This window comes from Pelophylax lessonae (assembly GCF_965119305.1).
Source record: "Pelophylax lessonae genome assembly, chromosome: 11".
Taxonomy (NCBI): domain Eukaryota; kingdom Metazoa; phylum Chordata; class Amphibia; order Anura; family Ranidae; genus Pelophylax; species Pelophylax lessonae.
Window position 1 is genome coordinate 37,754,004 of NC_138778.1, and position 16,579 is coordinate 37,770,582.

The 16,579-nt window shown below is 43.6% G+C and overlaps 1 protein-coding gene across 1 annotated transcript in view; it reads right to left on the bottom strand.

Annotated features, from left to right (window-relative positions):
• The window catches only part of DLGAP4 (DLG associated protein 4), a 329,035-nt gene that overhangs the window by 45,690 nt on the left and 266,766 nt on the right, over window positions 1–16,579 (bottom strand). Inside the window, exons 7-9 of the mRNA XM_082272050.1 lie at window positions 13,442–13,794; window positions 11,197–11,285; window positions 8,135–8,508 (exon numbers count right to left, since the gene is read on the bottom strand). Coding sequence (XP_082128176.1) covers window positions 8,135–8,508; window positions 11,197–11,285; window positions 13,442–13,794 — 816 coding nt within the window. The remainder of the gene's footprint in view (window positions 1–8,134; window positions 8,509–11,196; window positions 11,286–13,441; window positions 13,795–16,579) is intronic.

Genomic DNA, 16,579 nt, shown 5'->3' on the forward strand with positions numbered 1-16,579 from the left:
GGGAGGGTCAGGGTAGGGTTTTAGAGATATAATGTAATAAGGTAGATTGGGTTGCCATCATCCCTGGTATAGATGCAGAAGAAGGGGTTTGGTTCCTCAAGCCAAAAAAGGAAAGTGGGATTTTGTAGGCAAATTTATAATATAAAATATAGGTTTATTGATAAAATACATCAAACAAAAAGCGGAAGGTAAATATAATGCATGATCATACAGATACTATGCATAAATAACACAGTCAACGTTGTGAACTATTATACTTGTAACTCGGAGTGGTGATTCCCAGTTGTAGAAACTGGGGTTCCGACGCGTTTCGGCATTTATATAATAGCCTTTATCAAGGAAAAAAATCACCATACTCTATAAAGTGAGAAAGTGAGGAAAATAGCAGAAAATTAGTGACAATTGTGCTGAAAAAAAAAACATTCAATATAATCACATCGTTTTTTCTAGTTGTGTACCTAAGATGCAGAAGTGATTGCCCCCTCCCACTGACCCATGGGGGCAATCACTTCTGCATCTTATGTACATACAAATGCCGAAACGCGTCGGAACCCCAGTTTCTACAACCGGGAATCACCACTCCGAGTTACAAGTATAATAGTTCACAACGTTGACTGTGTTATTTATGCATAGTACCTGTATGATCATGCATTATATTACCTTCCGCTTCTTGTTTTATGTATTTTATCAATAAACCTATATTTTATATTATAAATTTGCCTACAAAATCCCACTTTCCTTTTTTGGCTTGAAGAACCAAACCCCTTCTTCTGCAGGAATGGGGAGGGGACATTTTTAGGACTGGTAATGCTTAACCACTTGCCGACTGCCTAACGCCGATCTACGTCGGCAGTCAGCCCCTCACAGGCAAAGTGACGTAAGGCTACGTCACTAGCTTGTGAGGGTCTAGGGAGCGAGCGCGCGCCCCCGGAGGCGCGCTCCCGCGTGGTCACGGACCCCCCCCCGCGCGTGTGACCAGCGGACCCGATGTCCGCCGGTCACTCGGCGATCGGCGGGGGAGAGGGAGAATGTCAGGCAGCTTGTGTAAACAAGCCACCTGTCATTCTCCTCGCTGTAAAGACACTGATAAAACGGATCTAGTATGTAGATCCGTTGATCAGTGTCCTTACAGCTCAACCCACAGCCAATCACAGTAGAAAGCACGCCCCTAGGGATACACACAGCCCCTCCCTTCCAAATAAAGTTAACCCCTTCACAACCAGTGTATTTTTACAGTAACAGTGCATATGTATAGCACTGATTACTGTAGAAATGTCACTGGTAACCCCAAAAGTGTCACAAATGTCAGTGAGTCAAGGGTCCGATCTGTCCGCCCCAATGTCGCAGTACCGCAAAAAAAAAAAAAAAAAATCGCAGATCGCCGCCATTACGCGTTAAAAAAAAAAAAACAACAAAAATGACAAAAATCTTTCCCTTTGTTAGTAAACGCGATAACTTTTGCGCAAACCAATCAAAATACGCTTTTTGCGATTTTTTTTACCAAACATATGTAGCATAAAACAAATTGGCCGAAAATTTTAAAAAATTTTGATTTTTACTTTTTTTTTTGGGGGAATTTCATATAAAAAAATGTGAAAAATATTGTTATTTTTGCAAAATTGATGCTCTTTTTTTGTTTATAGCGCGTGATCAAAAAATCGCACAGGTGATCAAATACCACCAAAAGAAAGCTCTGTTTGTGGGAAAAAAAGGACGTCAAATTCGTTTAGGTACAGCGTCGCACGACCGCGCAATTGTCCGTTAAAGTCACGCAGTGCCGAATCGCAAAATACCCCCTGGTCAGGAAGGGGGTAAAATCTTCCGGGGCTTAAGTGGTTAAGAAAAAAAAAAAAAAATCCACACTAAGCCCAAGTTGGAAAAAATGAATATCTAAAAAAGAGAAATAATTTACAATTGATGCCATGTGTCCCATAAGTCTTCAGCTTTGGTAATAATCCTCCTCAGATCCCCCCCCCCCCCCCTACACCACCATGACCTTCTGATGCAGCAGGGGTTAATGGAGCAGACCCAGCCCTAAAAAAGTAAAACTAAAGCTGCCAACACATCTTGGGACCGGTAAATTGCAATGCATTACATTTTTGTTCTTGGAATACTTTAAAGCAGCAGGTCAGCAAGTAGTTGGCTGCATTAACATTTGTTTCCTACAGAACAACCAGATCAGAAATTCTCAAACTGCCTCAAGTTTTACTGGTAAATGTGCTGGAAATGTACTTTATACGAATATTTCTCCATTTCTCAGCACTACACCAATTTGGTTCAACACAGAATAACAAATATGCAGCACAGGAAGGACCAGTTAGTGAATAATTTAGCCATTTATTTATGGTTTCTGGTCATTTGTAATATAGCCCAGAACATTGTGCCGCATTCTATAAATAATGACAAGCAGAATACAAAAAAAAAGGGTGGTTACCAATCTGGTGTCCATTATTTACTGTAATTGCTTTTCTTTATTGCTGGGAATGTGTATGGATTTTAGATTAGCAAGAAAAAGATGGATCGCAACAAAAGAGGGAGTGATCAACCAGCTGTGGACAGTACACATACCCAAAAAAACAAAAAAAAAAAAACCCTTCATCAAAGCACGTTTTTTGTCGTACACCCTGTCCTTCTGTACCATGGCCACTCCCCCCCGAATCGGTCGGCAATTCCCCACTATCAAAACGATAGCTAGGAGGTGCTGTGTAAATGCAGCAGCTATAAAATTTGAAACAAATAAGACAGACTGTTAACACCATAAAGAGGGGAGACCGACACAACGGGGTTAATTTACCAAGGCTCCATTCACACACCGTCTCACCGACCGCCGCAATTCTGCCCACGATCCAGAACCATTGTAAATCGCGGGACGCCTGTGTGTGTCCAGTGACTTACAATGGCACCCCAAAGGCTGCGCGATTTTGCCGTGATTGTAGCCCGACGAATTGCAGTAAAACCGCGCAAACGAAATCGTGGGACGCCTGTTGTCCAAAAAAAATTCTTATACTTTTTTGGGCAACAGGCGTCCCGCGATTCTGTTTGTGCAATTTTACTGCGATTCGTCGGGCTACAAACAGAATCGCGGGACGCCTGTTGCCCAAAAAAGTATAAGAACTTTTTTTGGACAACAGGCATCCCACGATTTCGTTTGCGCGATTTGTCGGGTGACAATCTCAGCAGAATCGCGCTGCGTTTGGAGTGTCATTGCAAGTCAAGGGAATTACACGGGCGCCCCGTGATTTGCAATGATTTGGGATCGCTGGCAGAATCGCAGCGATTCTTCCCCGATCTGATACGCCAGTATGTGAAGGGAGCCTAAAGGCAAATCCACTGTACACTGCAAGTGCACTTGGAAGTGCAGTCGCTGTAGATCCGAGGGGGTCATGCAAGGAATATAAAAAACAGCATTTTTGCTTGCACGTGATTGGATGATAGAAATCAGCAGAGCTTCCCCTCTTTTCAGATCTTCCTCTCAGATCTACAGCGACTGCACTTCCAAGAGCACCTGCAGTGCAGAGTGGATTTGCCTTTAGTAAATCAACCCCAGTATAATATTGTTGAAAATTTATTGCATCTACTTTGTTTCATATATCTGCAGATCAAAGTAATTAACATCAATCTGCATATGTCAAGTAAAGCTACCTGACAAGAAAAAAAAAAAAAAAGTTATTACTAAAAATGTATCCATATTCAAATCCTATTAACCCTTAATTTACCCTAATCAGCCCAAAATAACCCCTTCTCCCCTTAACTATTTTCGTGACGATTTTATTCTTTATTTTTCTAACCATTAACACTTTTTTTCTTTAACAAGGTACAAATTTGTAAAAACACAAACAACCAACAACTATTTCATTTTAAATAACTTTGCAATGCATTGTACCAGAATAATAATTTTAGTGTCATTTTAAAAATGGGACAAATGATAGCATAATTTAGGCAATAACGTAATTACTTTGGATATAAAAAATAAATTTATATACATATATAAAGTTTTATACACACATCACACACCTCTCACATTTTTGTATTTTATTCTATCTTTTCATGTGACAACACTGAAGAAATGACACTTTGCTACAATGTAAAGTAGTGAGTGTACAGCTTGTATATGGCTCCTTTCACACGGCCGCTCCGTGTGTCCGCAAATCATCCAATCCGTTTGCGGATGATTTGCGGACATAATGTAAGTGAATGGCACTGCGGGTGTCAGCGGAATACCATCCGCTGACACCCGATTTTCCTCCATTCAGTTCTGTTCCGTTTTTACAAATGGAACAGAACCCATTTTTTCTTCCGTGTAAAAAACGGAAAGGAAGGAAAATCGGATGTCAGCGGTGTCATCCGCTGACATCCGCAGTGCCATAGACATACATTATGTCCGCATATCATCCGCAAACGGATGGGATGATATGCGGGCACACGGAGCGGATGACAGAAATGTCATCCGCTCCGTGGTAAAAAAAAAAAAAAAAGTCCCGCAGCGGACCTTTCACACGGAGCGGCCGTGTGAAAGGAGCCTAACAGTGTAAATTTGCTGTCCCCTCAAAATAACTCAACACACAGCCATTAACCACTTTACCACCGGAGGATTTTGCCGTCTTACGTCCAGGCCACTTTTTGCGATTCGGCACTGTGCAACTTTAACTGACAATTGCGCGGTCGTGCGACGCCGTACCCAAACAAAATTTACGTCCTTTTTTTCCCACAAACAGAGCTTTCTTTTGGTGGTATTTGATCACCTGTGCTATTTTTACTTTTTGCGCTATAAACAAAAAAATAGCGTTTATTTTGAAAAAATAACAATATTTTTAACATTTTTTTAAATGAAATTCCCCCCAAAAAAATGCAAAAATCAATTTTTTTTTTTAAATTTTTGGCCAATTTGTTTTCTGCTACCCATGTTTGGTAAAAAAAAAAAAAAATCACAATAAGCGTATTTTGATTGGTTTGCGCAAAAGTTATTGCGTTTACTAACAAAGGGAAAGATTTCTGTGATTTTTGGTGTTTTTTTTTTTTTTTTTAACGCGTAATGGAGGCGATCTGTGATTTTTTTTGCGGGACTGCGACATTGCGGCGGACAGATCAGACCCTTGACTGACATTTTTGACACTTTTGGGGGTACCAGTGACATTACTGCAGTAATCAGTGCTATATATATGCACTGTTACTGTAAAAATGACACTGGCAGGGAAGGGGTTAATTTTATTGGAGAGGGAGGGGTTAATGTATGCCTGGTGCTTACTAACGTGTGTGGGGGGAGGTGACAGAGTCAGGGACAGATCGGATGTCCAGCTATGCTGAACACTCCGATCTGTGACTCCCTGTCACTTAGGAGATGCGCCCGCCCTGTTTACACAGGCGGGCGGATCTCCAAACTAGATTCCCCTACGATCGGGGACCGACCTCCCCTGGCCCGACTCCCGCTGTGACTGAACACAGCGGGAGCGAGCCTCCGGCGGCACCCGCGCGCCGCCCACAAGGGGCGGAGTCCAGCGACGTAGGTCTACGTCGCTGGACGGGAACGAGCCACATTGCTGCAGTAGCAGCAATGTGACTGGAGCTAAAGTGGTTAATGTCTAAACCACTAGCAACAAAAAGTGAGTACACCCCTAAGTGAAAATTTCCAAAATTGGTCACAATTAGACATTTGTCCTCCCCGGTGTCTCAGGTGTGAATGGGGAGCAGGTGTGTTGAATTTGGTGTATCGCTTTCACTCTCCCATACTGGTCGCTGGAAGTTCAACATGGCACCTAATGGCAAAGAACTCTGAGGATCTGAAAAAAGGAATGGTTGCTCTACATAAAAGATGGCCTAGGCTATAAGAAGATTGCCAAGATGCTGAAACTGAGCTGCAGCATGGTGGCCAAGACCATACAGCGGTTTAACAGGACAGGTTCCACTAAGACCTCGCCTTTGTCGACCAAAGGAGTTGAGTGCACGTGCTCAGCATCATATCCAGAAGTTGTCTTTGGGAAATAGACGTACGAGTGCTGCCAGCATTACTGCAGAGGTTGAAGGGGTGGGGGGGGGGGGGGGGGTCAGCCTGTCAGTGCTCAGACCATACGCCGTATACTGCATCATATTGGTCTGCATGGCTGCATTACTGGAACCATGTCCTGTGGTCTGTTGAGACCTAGATAAACTTATTTGGTTCAGATGGGGTCAAGCGTGTGTGACAGCAACCAGGTGAGGAGTACAAATACAAGTGTGTCTTGTCTACAGTCAAGCATGGTGGTGGGAGTGTCATGGTCTGGGGCTGCATGATTGCTGCCGGCACTGGAGAGCTACAGTTCATCGAGGGAACCATGAATGCCAACATGTACTGTGACATACTGAAGCAGAGCATGATCCCCTCCCTTCCAAGACTGGGCCGCAGGGCAGTATTCCAACATTAAACAACCCCAAAACACACCTCCAAGACGACCACTGCCTTGCTAAAGAAGCTGAGGGTAAAGGTGATGGACTGGCCAAGCATGTCTCCAGACCTAAACCCTATTGAGCATCTGTGGGGCATCCTCAAACGGAAGGTGGAAGAGCGCAAGGTCTCTAACATCCACCAGCTCCGTGATGTCGTCATGGAGGAGTGGAAGAGGACTCCAGTGGCAACCTGTGAAGCTCTGGTGGACTCCATGCCCAAGAGGGAAAAGAATGGTGGCCACACAATATATTGACACTTTGGGCCCAATTTATTACATTGGGGCGTACTCACATTTGTTGCCAGCGGTTTATACAGTAATGGCTGTGTGTGGAGTTATTTTAAAGGGGACAGCAAATTTCCCGCTCTCGCTCTCTCCCTCTCTCTATCGCAGGCTAGTCTCAGATCGAAAATAAAGAGGTTTCTAAAGTTACGAAAATTCTCGTACGACAGAATACAACTACGGAAGTGATGTAACGTGTTGTATTGTGTTCTTTCATTTCCAACCATGCATGGTCCTGGTCTTCCGATTTTTTTTTTTTCCCCCGACGAATACAGTACTGATATAACAAAAATTGTATCGTCTGATAAAAATTGATAATCTCGCTTCGGAAGCAATTTTTGTCATCCGACTTTCTGATCGTGTGTACTAGGCATTAGTTGTAAAGAAAAAAAAAATAAATTTTAATTATTAAATATCAAGGAAAATCCTGTCTATAATGCTATAACAAAAGGCACTTTTGTACCTTATGTAAATGAATGTTGCCTATTCATTTGAATATACCAACCATAAGTTTATGGCTTCCAAAAACTTCCCCTTACTTGCAACCAAGGCATATATCTTTTTCTCAGCAACTTCCTGCTCATTTGGCCCACTGCCTATACCAGAACTCTGCACCGAGCCTGAAATCGGCATCCTGGTGATGGAGGACACGTTTTATGTTTCTTGTATCCCACAATGCTTTGCTCCATATGCATTATTTCCAGAGCCAGCAGCACTTCCACAAGATTGATGAGGGAGAAAAGGTAGAGGGGGATGATTAATCCCAGACATTTAAAGATGTAGTAAAGTCCCCATACAAATGCTAAAAAATGGTCCCCTTCAGATTTAAATAATAATGTACTAGTATGCACTGCATACATTATGACAGACTTGCCTGCAAACAGAGCCCTCCAGGGCTGCGCTGTAATGGCTCTCCTGGCGCTTCCATCTTTGCTCGGTCTTCCTTCCAGGTTTCGTAAGCGGTCTTCTAAATGGCCCGGCCACAGTGACGACACTCCCCCGCGCATGCACATGGGAGTCACATCGCAGCAGCACATAATGTGGTCTGAGCTGTGCATGCCGCTGACAGACCTCTAGGGTCTCTTTTATAAAATCCCTGCCTGAGGATTTTGGACTTTACTTCCACTTTAAGAGTTTCCACCTTGGGATAACGTCTACTTTACCATTTTTGTAATACAACAAATGAGATTTGGGTGGTGCATGGCAACAAAAATGGACTGAAATAGCAATTTTGGGTGGAGGTTGACCATGCAGATATTGGAATCCCCAAAATCAATGAAAATAATTGTGTTTAACAAAAATTTTAACTACTCTTCCCCCCCCCCCCCCTATAACTTGTCCTGGCAAACCCAAGGTGAAGAATTCTAAACAGCCTTTGTTCCATTGTGCTGGAGGACTATGACCCACACATGATCAGATAGAATTGTACATACCTTCTTCACAAAGGTTGTTGTCACCAGTCTCCTTCTGCATCTGTTTGCACCAGCCTTCAAGTCTTTCGGTCTCAGCCTGCAAGAGTTTCAGGAACCAATGTCCATCCCTGCGGCATGCCCCTGTCTGTGCTGGCTCTGAAGAAGGGGGGGAGGCCGCAGAGTCCAGCCAGGGGTCGGGAGGAGGAAGGGCAGATGCCTCCATTTCCCCACCATCTCCATAGGAGAGGTGCTTTTTAGGGAGGGGTACCGGAGGGCCTGGTGTAGGCTGGCGGGGTGGCGGGCAGTCTGGAACACTCTTGTCAGACGAATTGCTGGGCTCCTGGGTGTCAGAGTCCGTTTCTTGCTTGGATGTCATGCTGCTGGAGCGGCTATTCCTGTTCAGGAGATAAAATAAGATCTGAGCCTCTGCAGAGGGAGGGAGCGATCACTAACCAACAAAACTATATAAATGTTTGGGTATCAATGCTGTAACTTGCTTTCACACTCTTTGAGTAAGCCATCTGCCTCCATAGTAATAGAAAAAAGGTGGAAAATGAGATACAAAATGGCTAATTAAAAAAAAAAAAAAACCCACACACTACATTTTTTAACATTTTATTTATTACTATTATAAATTATTTTAGGTCTAAAGAGGACTTAAAACCCCCAAACCTTATATATTTGAAAGCAGATATCCTAGAGAATAAAATAGTGGTAGTTCCAATTTTTTTTTTATGTTCTTTTAGCACAACAATTTACAAAAGACAAAAACTTTTTTTTTTTTTTTTTTACTGAAGAGTTAATAGTAGGGCACATAAGCAAAATAAGTGACTAAATTTTTTGGTAAAATATAAAAGATGAGATTGCACGAAGTAAATAGATACCAAACATGTCAAGCTTACATTTGCCTGAGCCAGTAAAAACGGCAACACTGCAAGCGGTTTAATTACTATAGGGAACACTTTAAAGAGGTTGTAAACCCTTTCTTATAACTTGTACCTATAGGTAAGCCTTATTAAAGACTTACCTATAGGTACTGTAAATATCTCCTAAACTTGCACTAGAAGATATTTACTTTTAATGCAGCCAATGACATCATCGACGCATGCGCTCTAAGGGAACGGCCACCCGTGCCATTCCTTCAGAGCCCTGTGCCGTGGGCAGCGCGCTTGCGTGGGAGTGATGTCATGGCGCCCCCAGCCAATCATGGCCAGAGGTCATGAACCAGGAAGTAGGACAGCCGAACATGTGGGACCAGGAAGTGACATAATACAAACGGATGTTCATCGAGTCCCCCCCCCCCCCCCCCACCTAGCAACACCCACAACAGGACAGCAAATTATGGTATACATGGATTATACACGGCTTTACAAATCTACACACACTCCCAGCTGGTATAGCAGCCAGGATGTGTTTAACCACCTCAATACCGCCGTGTGTGTGTGTATTTTATAATTTATATATATATATCCTTGTATTGAGGTAGTTCAACCAGCACCAAGGTTGAGGTTACAACTTCGACCCTGGTATTGTTTTTTTACAGTAAGCGATTCTCTGATTGAAAAGTGATCCCAGTGGCTACACAGCTGCTGGATAACTTTTACAGGCATCGGAAAGGGGTCCCCAGTTTGATCATATGCTTTGGAGGCCCGAGGAGAGATATGGGGTCTCACAGACCCCAGATCTCATGGCCCATGCTATCACAAGAGATATTTTTTCATCCCTTGCGATACCGGTAGCACTTAAGTAAAAAAGAAAAAGGATAGTGCAAAAAAAAAAAATAAAATGTAAAAACAAAATACAAAAAATAAAAAAAGCACCCCAGCCCCCTGTGCAAAAGGTGAAAGCACACGTAGGTCGTGCACACATGTAAATTGCAATCACACCACACATGCGAGGCATCACCCTGAACATCAGAGCGAGAGTAATAATTCTAGCACCAGACCTCCTGTGTAACTTAAAACGGTTTACCTGTAAAAGTCTTTTTAAAAACGCCGCCTACGGCAAAAATTTGTAATTCGTCGCCATTCCACGGGCATGCACAATTTAAAGCAAGACATATTGGTAGCTATTTACTTAGTGTAACATTTTACCAGAAGATTGGTTATCATATTGCGTTTGTTAAAATTAATTAAAGCGTATTTTTTCCTAAACAAATGTGTTTGAAAAACCACTAAGCAAAACTAAAAAAAGAAAACCCAAAAATTGCAACAACCACCATTTAAAGCGGAGTTCCACCCAAAAGTGGAACTTCCGCTTTAGGGAGTCCTGACCCCCCGACATGCCACATTTGGCATGTCATTTTTTGGGGGGGGGAGCGGGTACCTAGTTTTGACAGGTACCCGCTCCCACTTCCGCTCGGAGCGCCGCGGCGCCCTGAGCGGAAGTTCTCCTCTCCCCCTCCCTCCCTGCAATCTTCTGGGACACGTCAGAGGTCCCAGAAGATTGCCGGCCAATCACGGCGCGCAGCGCGACTCGCGCATGCGCAGTGGGTACCCGGCTGTGAAGCCGCAAACTGTAACAGCCGGGTGCCCACAGCAGTGATGCCGGCGCCGAGGGAGAGGATCGAGGCTTCCGGCGGCCGCATCGCTGGACCGTTGGACAGGTGAGTAAATGGCTGGAACTCCGCTTTAATTCACCGGGGTCTCTAAGCAAAAATAAAAATGTACTAATGTTTGGAGGTTCCAAGTAATTTTCTAGCAAAAAAATGCAGATGTGCGAAATGTCAGAATTGGGCTGGGTGTCTTGGTTGCAAAACACCTGATCCCAGCGCAGTTTAAGTGGTTAAGATCTTTTCACCCTTTGAAGGCTCATTTGTAGATCCACAAATCCAAGTAAATCACACACCACACAGCCCTTATCTGGTAACTTGCGTTAGAGTCATTAGGCTCCATTCCCAAAGCTTTAACACAAAGATAAGGATCTTTATTTTAGCCATGTGTCTGTAATTTTCAAAGCTCATCAGACTAAGCTGAAAATAACTGTCACTCTTTACAAAATAAAGCCCCTTATCCTGGTGCGTTAGATTTGTGAATGAAGCCCATTTTGTGCAATCATTTCATGGCCCTATAGATGAGGCTTACCTCCACTCCTCTTCCACCTGGACCCCAATCGATTGAAATCTGGCAGGAGGGGGCGGCTCAGGGACAGGCACTGGTTGTATACTATCCACCTGATGTAAAGAAAATTGCACTGAGCAAAGTATATACAAAACAGAATGTACTACTACTAACATTCTACAAGTATGACAATTCCAAGCTCTAATCCCAAGTGCGGAGGGGATATACGGGTAGGCTAGTCTTAAACAATACATCATTGCAATGATTAAAAAAGGTATATACAGTATACCTGAAATAAATGCAAGGCATACTACACTACTCCATAAAAAAAGTGTATGCAATATTACTGTATCTAGTCACTACATGTACTTTAAGTATTTCTCTGATAAAAAAAAAAATCTGTTGCAGGTAAGTGCCAATATGCTGGGGATATCGGTCAATTGGGGGTGCTTGAGCCTGTATTCAAACTACTGTGATGTGGGAACCAGACAGATTCTAGTGCAGTTTCCTGCATCGCATCTCCCCTGCAGGCAGTTCACACTGCGAACCGCTGCAGGTGTCAATACGAAAAGTTAATGACACCCCAGATCGGTTCGCAGTGTGAACTGTGAATTCGGACAGGAATCGGATCACATGGGTGTGAACATTCATGCGATCCGATTCCAGTGCAGGGGGAAGAAAAGCAAAGAAAAGAAAAAAAAAAAAAAAAAGGTTCCTGCACCATTTTCGTGCAAATGGATGAGAGTTCAGCCATACAAACTGTATGGCTGAATTTGCATCGCACAGACATCGCATGTGATCTACACAGCAATGTGGTGCAAATCACATGCGATGTCTGTGTTCACAATAGTGTGAGCCCAAGCTAAAGTGTATGTAAAGCCAAAACCTTTTTCTAGTTTTGGATAAAGTGTAGAATTGTTAAGGCCATGGTTAGGTTTTTCCTGGATCAAGTTGGGAGATTTCTCTTCTCCTGAACTATCAGTTTTTTTTTTTTCCATTCAGCCTTGCTGGGTTGAAAGAAGAAAAAAAAAAAAAAAAAAGCAGCTTTTTGGCATCTACCAAACCTGAAATAGAAGAAGATTTGGATGGAGCAACCCTGTAAATATGTAAACCCTAATGTCCTTTTCACACGAGCAGACCGATCAGGTTGTTGTCTATTTTTTAGGCAGACCCAATCAGACATATTGTCCTCTATAGAGTGATGGATGTAAAAAGAGACATGTGTCCGTTTACACCCGCTAACATCCAATTTGATAAAAAATCCGATGGATGGCATTCCCCATCTGTCAGGCGGATCAGATGTCAGTCGGGTGTAAACAGACAGGCAGTCCATTTACATCCAACCGCCCACAGGAGGAGGAGGAGGAGGGCCTTTGTCTGTGTCTGCTCTGCATAAGCAGAGCGAACATGGACCAGCCATCCCCCTTCTCAGCAGGCTACTCCTGGCAAAGTCTGCCCCATGTGGAAGAAGCCTTACATAATTAGCATTTGCTGCCTTTTGGTCATTTTATACCATTTAAAAAAGGTAGTGTTAAGTACAAAAAAAAAATAAAAAATGTTGATCCTGCCAGAAATCCAGTGTTGCTCCATATCCTGTGCACTCGGCAACATTCTTCTAACCACTGTAATTTTCCTGTCCAGGGTAGATCTGTGAACTAGTAAGCAACTCCCGCCTTCGTTATAGTGAAAATGAGAGGTAGAGGTACTCCATTATACAAAATGTACATCCTATCCTAAAGGGACAATGCTGCTCCTCCATAGATACAGTATACTGAGTGAGCATTGCCACCCTAGGACAGGAAGGGTTACTAGCAGGATAATCAGGTGAAATATAATATAAAAGTTCACTACAGCTAAAGGACCAGTAAGCTGCAATAAATAATTTTTGTTTTAGGGTTCAGACATACTCAAAGAAACACTAAAATAATTCCTGGAAATGAACATTGGAATGGCATTTGGAAACAATCCAGTGACTCTCCAGGCATCTTAAGACCATTAACAAACAATAGTTCAAGTGAGGAATGCATTGTATTACATCCATGGCCTTAATCTGAAGTACTGGCTAACAACACTAAAAGGAAAGATCTAAATATGGGGAGAAAACAGTAAAAAAAAAAAAAAAAAAAAAAAAAAAAAAAAAAAAAAAAAAAAAGAAGACGGACAACGTAGTAAAGCATCAACATTTTTAACATCAGATTACTAAATATCAATATTAAAATATCAGCTATTCTAGGAGACTTTCGTGCAAGATAATGCATGGTTTGCTCACCTGAATTCCAATGGAGGACAGCTTGCGTTTTGGGAGGGGGTCTGGGGCACGAGGCTCTTCTCTGATAATTTTTACGGCTGCATTTTTTGGGGGGATCTCAGGCGGGATTTGCCGGATGGGGGTTGGGGGGCCAACACGGGTTACACTGGGGGCCCGGGTACTCTCGAGAGACTCAGTGGAGGTGCTGAGCCCCGACTGGCTGTTGCCTTCACTCTGCCCCTCCTGTGCATCCAGGTAAGAGTCCTGGGCAGACTCTGTACTACTTTGTACAGTCACAGAGATAAAGGGTTTGGAGGTGGTGCGAGGGGGCACTGGCGGGGGGGTCTTCTTGTAACCCACCAGGCAAGAGGAGCCTGCGGAAAGAAAAAGAACAAGACGTGTTAATGTGGGCAGTAATCAGAGACATCGACTACACACTCCATTACAGCGGTGTAGTACAAAACAAGCGGACGACCTCTCCTTGAAATTCTTGAACAACTGTAGCAAATAAGTAACCAACTCTCCAGTCCTACATTTGACCATGAAACGTACTACTCTAGGGAATATACCTGAGGAGAGCACCTATTTCAGTCTACAAAGGATTGTACCTGAACGTGGTGTGAATTTATACAGATTGATTAAAAAAAAAAAAAAAAAGAAGAAGTTCTCATTGACGCATTAGACAAAGTATGAATGAGAGAGTTTCCTGCCAATACACACTTGTACTGTTTTGTGGGTCACCTTTTCCATTTAACCCCTTCCCATCCAGCATAGTGTCCCTTTAATTGGGCTAGTCGGTTCACACTGGGGCGACACAACTCTGTAGTACTTCGGGGGCGACTTGTGCATTCCCATGCACCACGACTTCGGAGCGACTTGCATGGACTTCACATAATGGAAGTCTATGCAAGTCGCTCCGAGGTCGCCCCGAAGTAGTACAGGACCCTTTTTCTATTAGAACAGGTCCTGTAGCGGTCAATGGACCGCGAGGGAGCGCGACTTGTCAGGCTGACAAGTCGCGCTAGTGTGGACCGGCTCTTAGGGGACCAAAAGGTTTCTCAGATCATGTAACCACTGCGATTGGCTGTCACAGGAATCAGAAGCTCTCTGGCAGCTCAGACTCCTGAAGTGCCTGGAGCTCACAGCGAGCGTGTTCTAAGCACAGAAACATCTACCGCCCTTGGATGCATGCGTATGGCTTGTAGACGTTAAAGTCCACCCTCTTTGCCACTGCTAAACTGCATAACATGAACGATAAGAAGTTAAAATGATCTGCACATGAAAGATATGTTGTTAGTGAACATGAAGACAAATAGATTCCTGACGGGATAAGAGTGCCTTCTCCAAAAGATCCACTCTTGTAGACAGAGAGGTGGTCTATTTTACACTGTCCCGCTCCCCCTCTTGTACTCTGCTACCCACAGCTTATGCTTGCCCCATTTACCGAGTTCTGCACAAGCTATTGGGAGGCTGGAATCTCCCTGCACATCTAATGGGTCTCAGTGGTCCTCAAACTGCGGCCCGCGGGCCAGATGCAGCCCTTTGCTTGCCTTTATCAGGCCCTTGGGACAGTATTCATCCCTCTGACAACAGGGTTTTATTCTTCTCACTGACACCAATGATGGAGCATGAATCCTTTATCTGACACCAAAGATGGGGCACTATTCCTCCCACTCACACCAACAATGGGGCACTATTCCTCCCAATCACACCAACAATGGGGCACTATTTCCTTCTTCGACCCCAATGATGGGGCCACGATTGCTCATACCAATTTTTAGGAACTATTCCTCCTCCACCTAACTACAGGGGTGCTATGTAATTTTTAACTCCCACTGGCCACAAAGCCTGGGGCATCATCTACTCCCTCTGTCCACAGTTTGCCCCCCCTAAAGTCTAAAGCAGCGTTTCTCAACCTCCTTTTCAGTCAAGGTACCCTTTAAAATTATTATTATTTTTTTAAAATTATAGACAAACAATCTCAAGGCACCTTTTAAAATCATGGATATACCCAAAGCACCCCATCCAAAAATGTAAAAAACTATTCTAATAGCTTTACATAATGAAGAAACATCCTCACCCAACATTAGAGGCGATTTATGCTTTCAAAGCAAATACACTTTTGCACACTGGTACTGACTGGTATTCCAACGTTTTTCTCCGTCAACTTCTCGCCATCAGTCAGCTAATGTCACCCCCAGTGCTGAGGGAGAGGGGCACAGGAGGGTCAAACAAGGATGCTGTGGAGGCAACAGACATCCTCGTTAACTGAGGACGTAATTGGTTGGTAGGATGCCAGTGTCTAGAAAGTCGCAACGGTGCCTAATGATAACCCGTGGCTTTGTGTAACTAAAAGACAGGCTTTATCTACCTGCTGGCTTGTATACAATTTTTGATAAATTTTTAGGCATCTTGCCAAGGCACCCCTGAAGAAACCTCAAAAAGCACCCCAGGGTGCCCAGGCACCCTGGTTGAAAAAAAGCTGGTCTAAAAGGATGGTAAACTGGCCCTTTCTTTAGAAAGTCTGGAGACCCCTGGCTTAGGGGGTCTCCAAACGGCCGCTTAGATCTTCATTTTTACATTGGAATCCCTAGCCTAAATTCCAACAACAGACACCCCTAAAGAAACCTCAAAGCACCCCAGGGTGCCAGGCACCCTGGTTGAAAAAAAAAGCTGGTCTAAAGGATGGTAAACTGGCCCTTTCTCTAGAAAGTCTGGAGACCCCCGGCTCAGGGGTCTCCAAACGGCCGCTTAGAACTTCATTTTTACATTGGAATCCCTAGCCTGAGTTCCAACAACAGACACAGAAAAGTCCGAGACATACATGGATTAAGGTTTGTAAAGCACTTGGCATACCCAGACATGAGTGCAATAAGGCAGTTTTAATATCCCTATAAGGTTCAGAGCAGGAAGAAGCCAAGTCCCTCTATGAATGATGACACATGCGAGAGACTATACACTTAGTGGAAAAACTGAAGCATGCAGCAGCAGAGGAAGAGACTGTACGGGTGGAAGATTTGAAGAATGTGCGCACACCAGTCACACGCCGCAGCTAAACGTATAATTACACAAGCACAGGCAATAATCAAAACAGACAGCAAGCTATACAGCTAGTGACAATGTCACACAACATACCAGAGTATGTGCATAGCAGACACA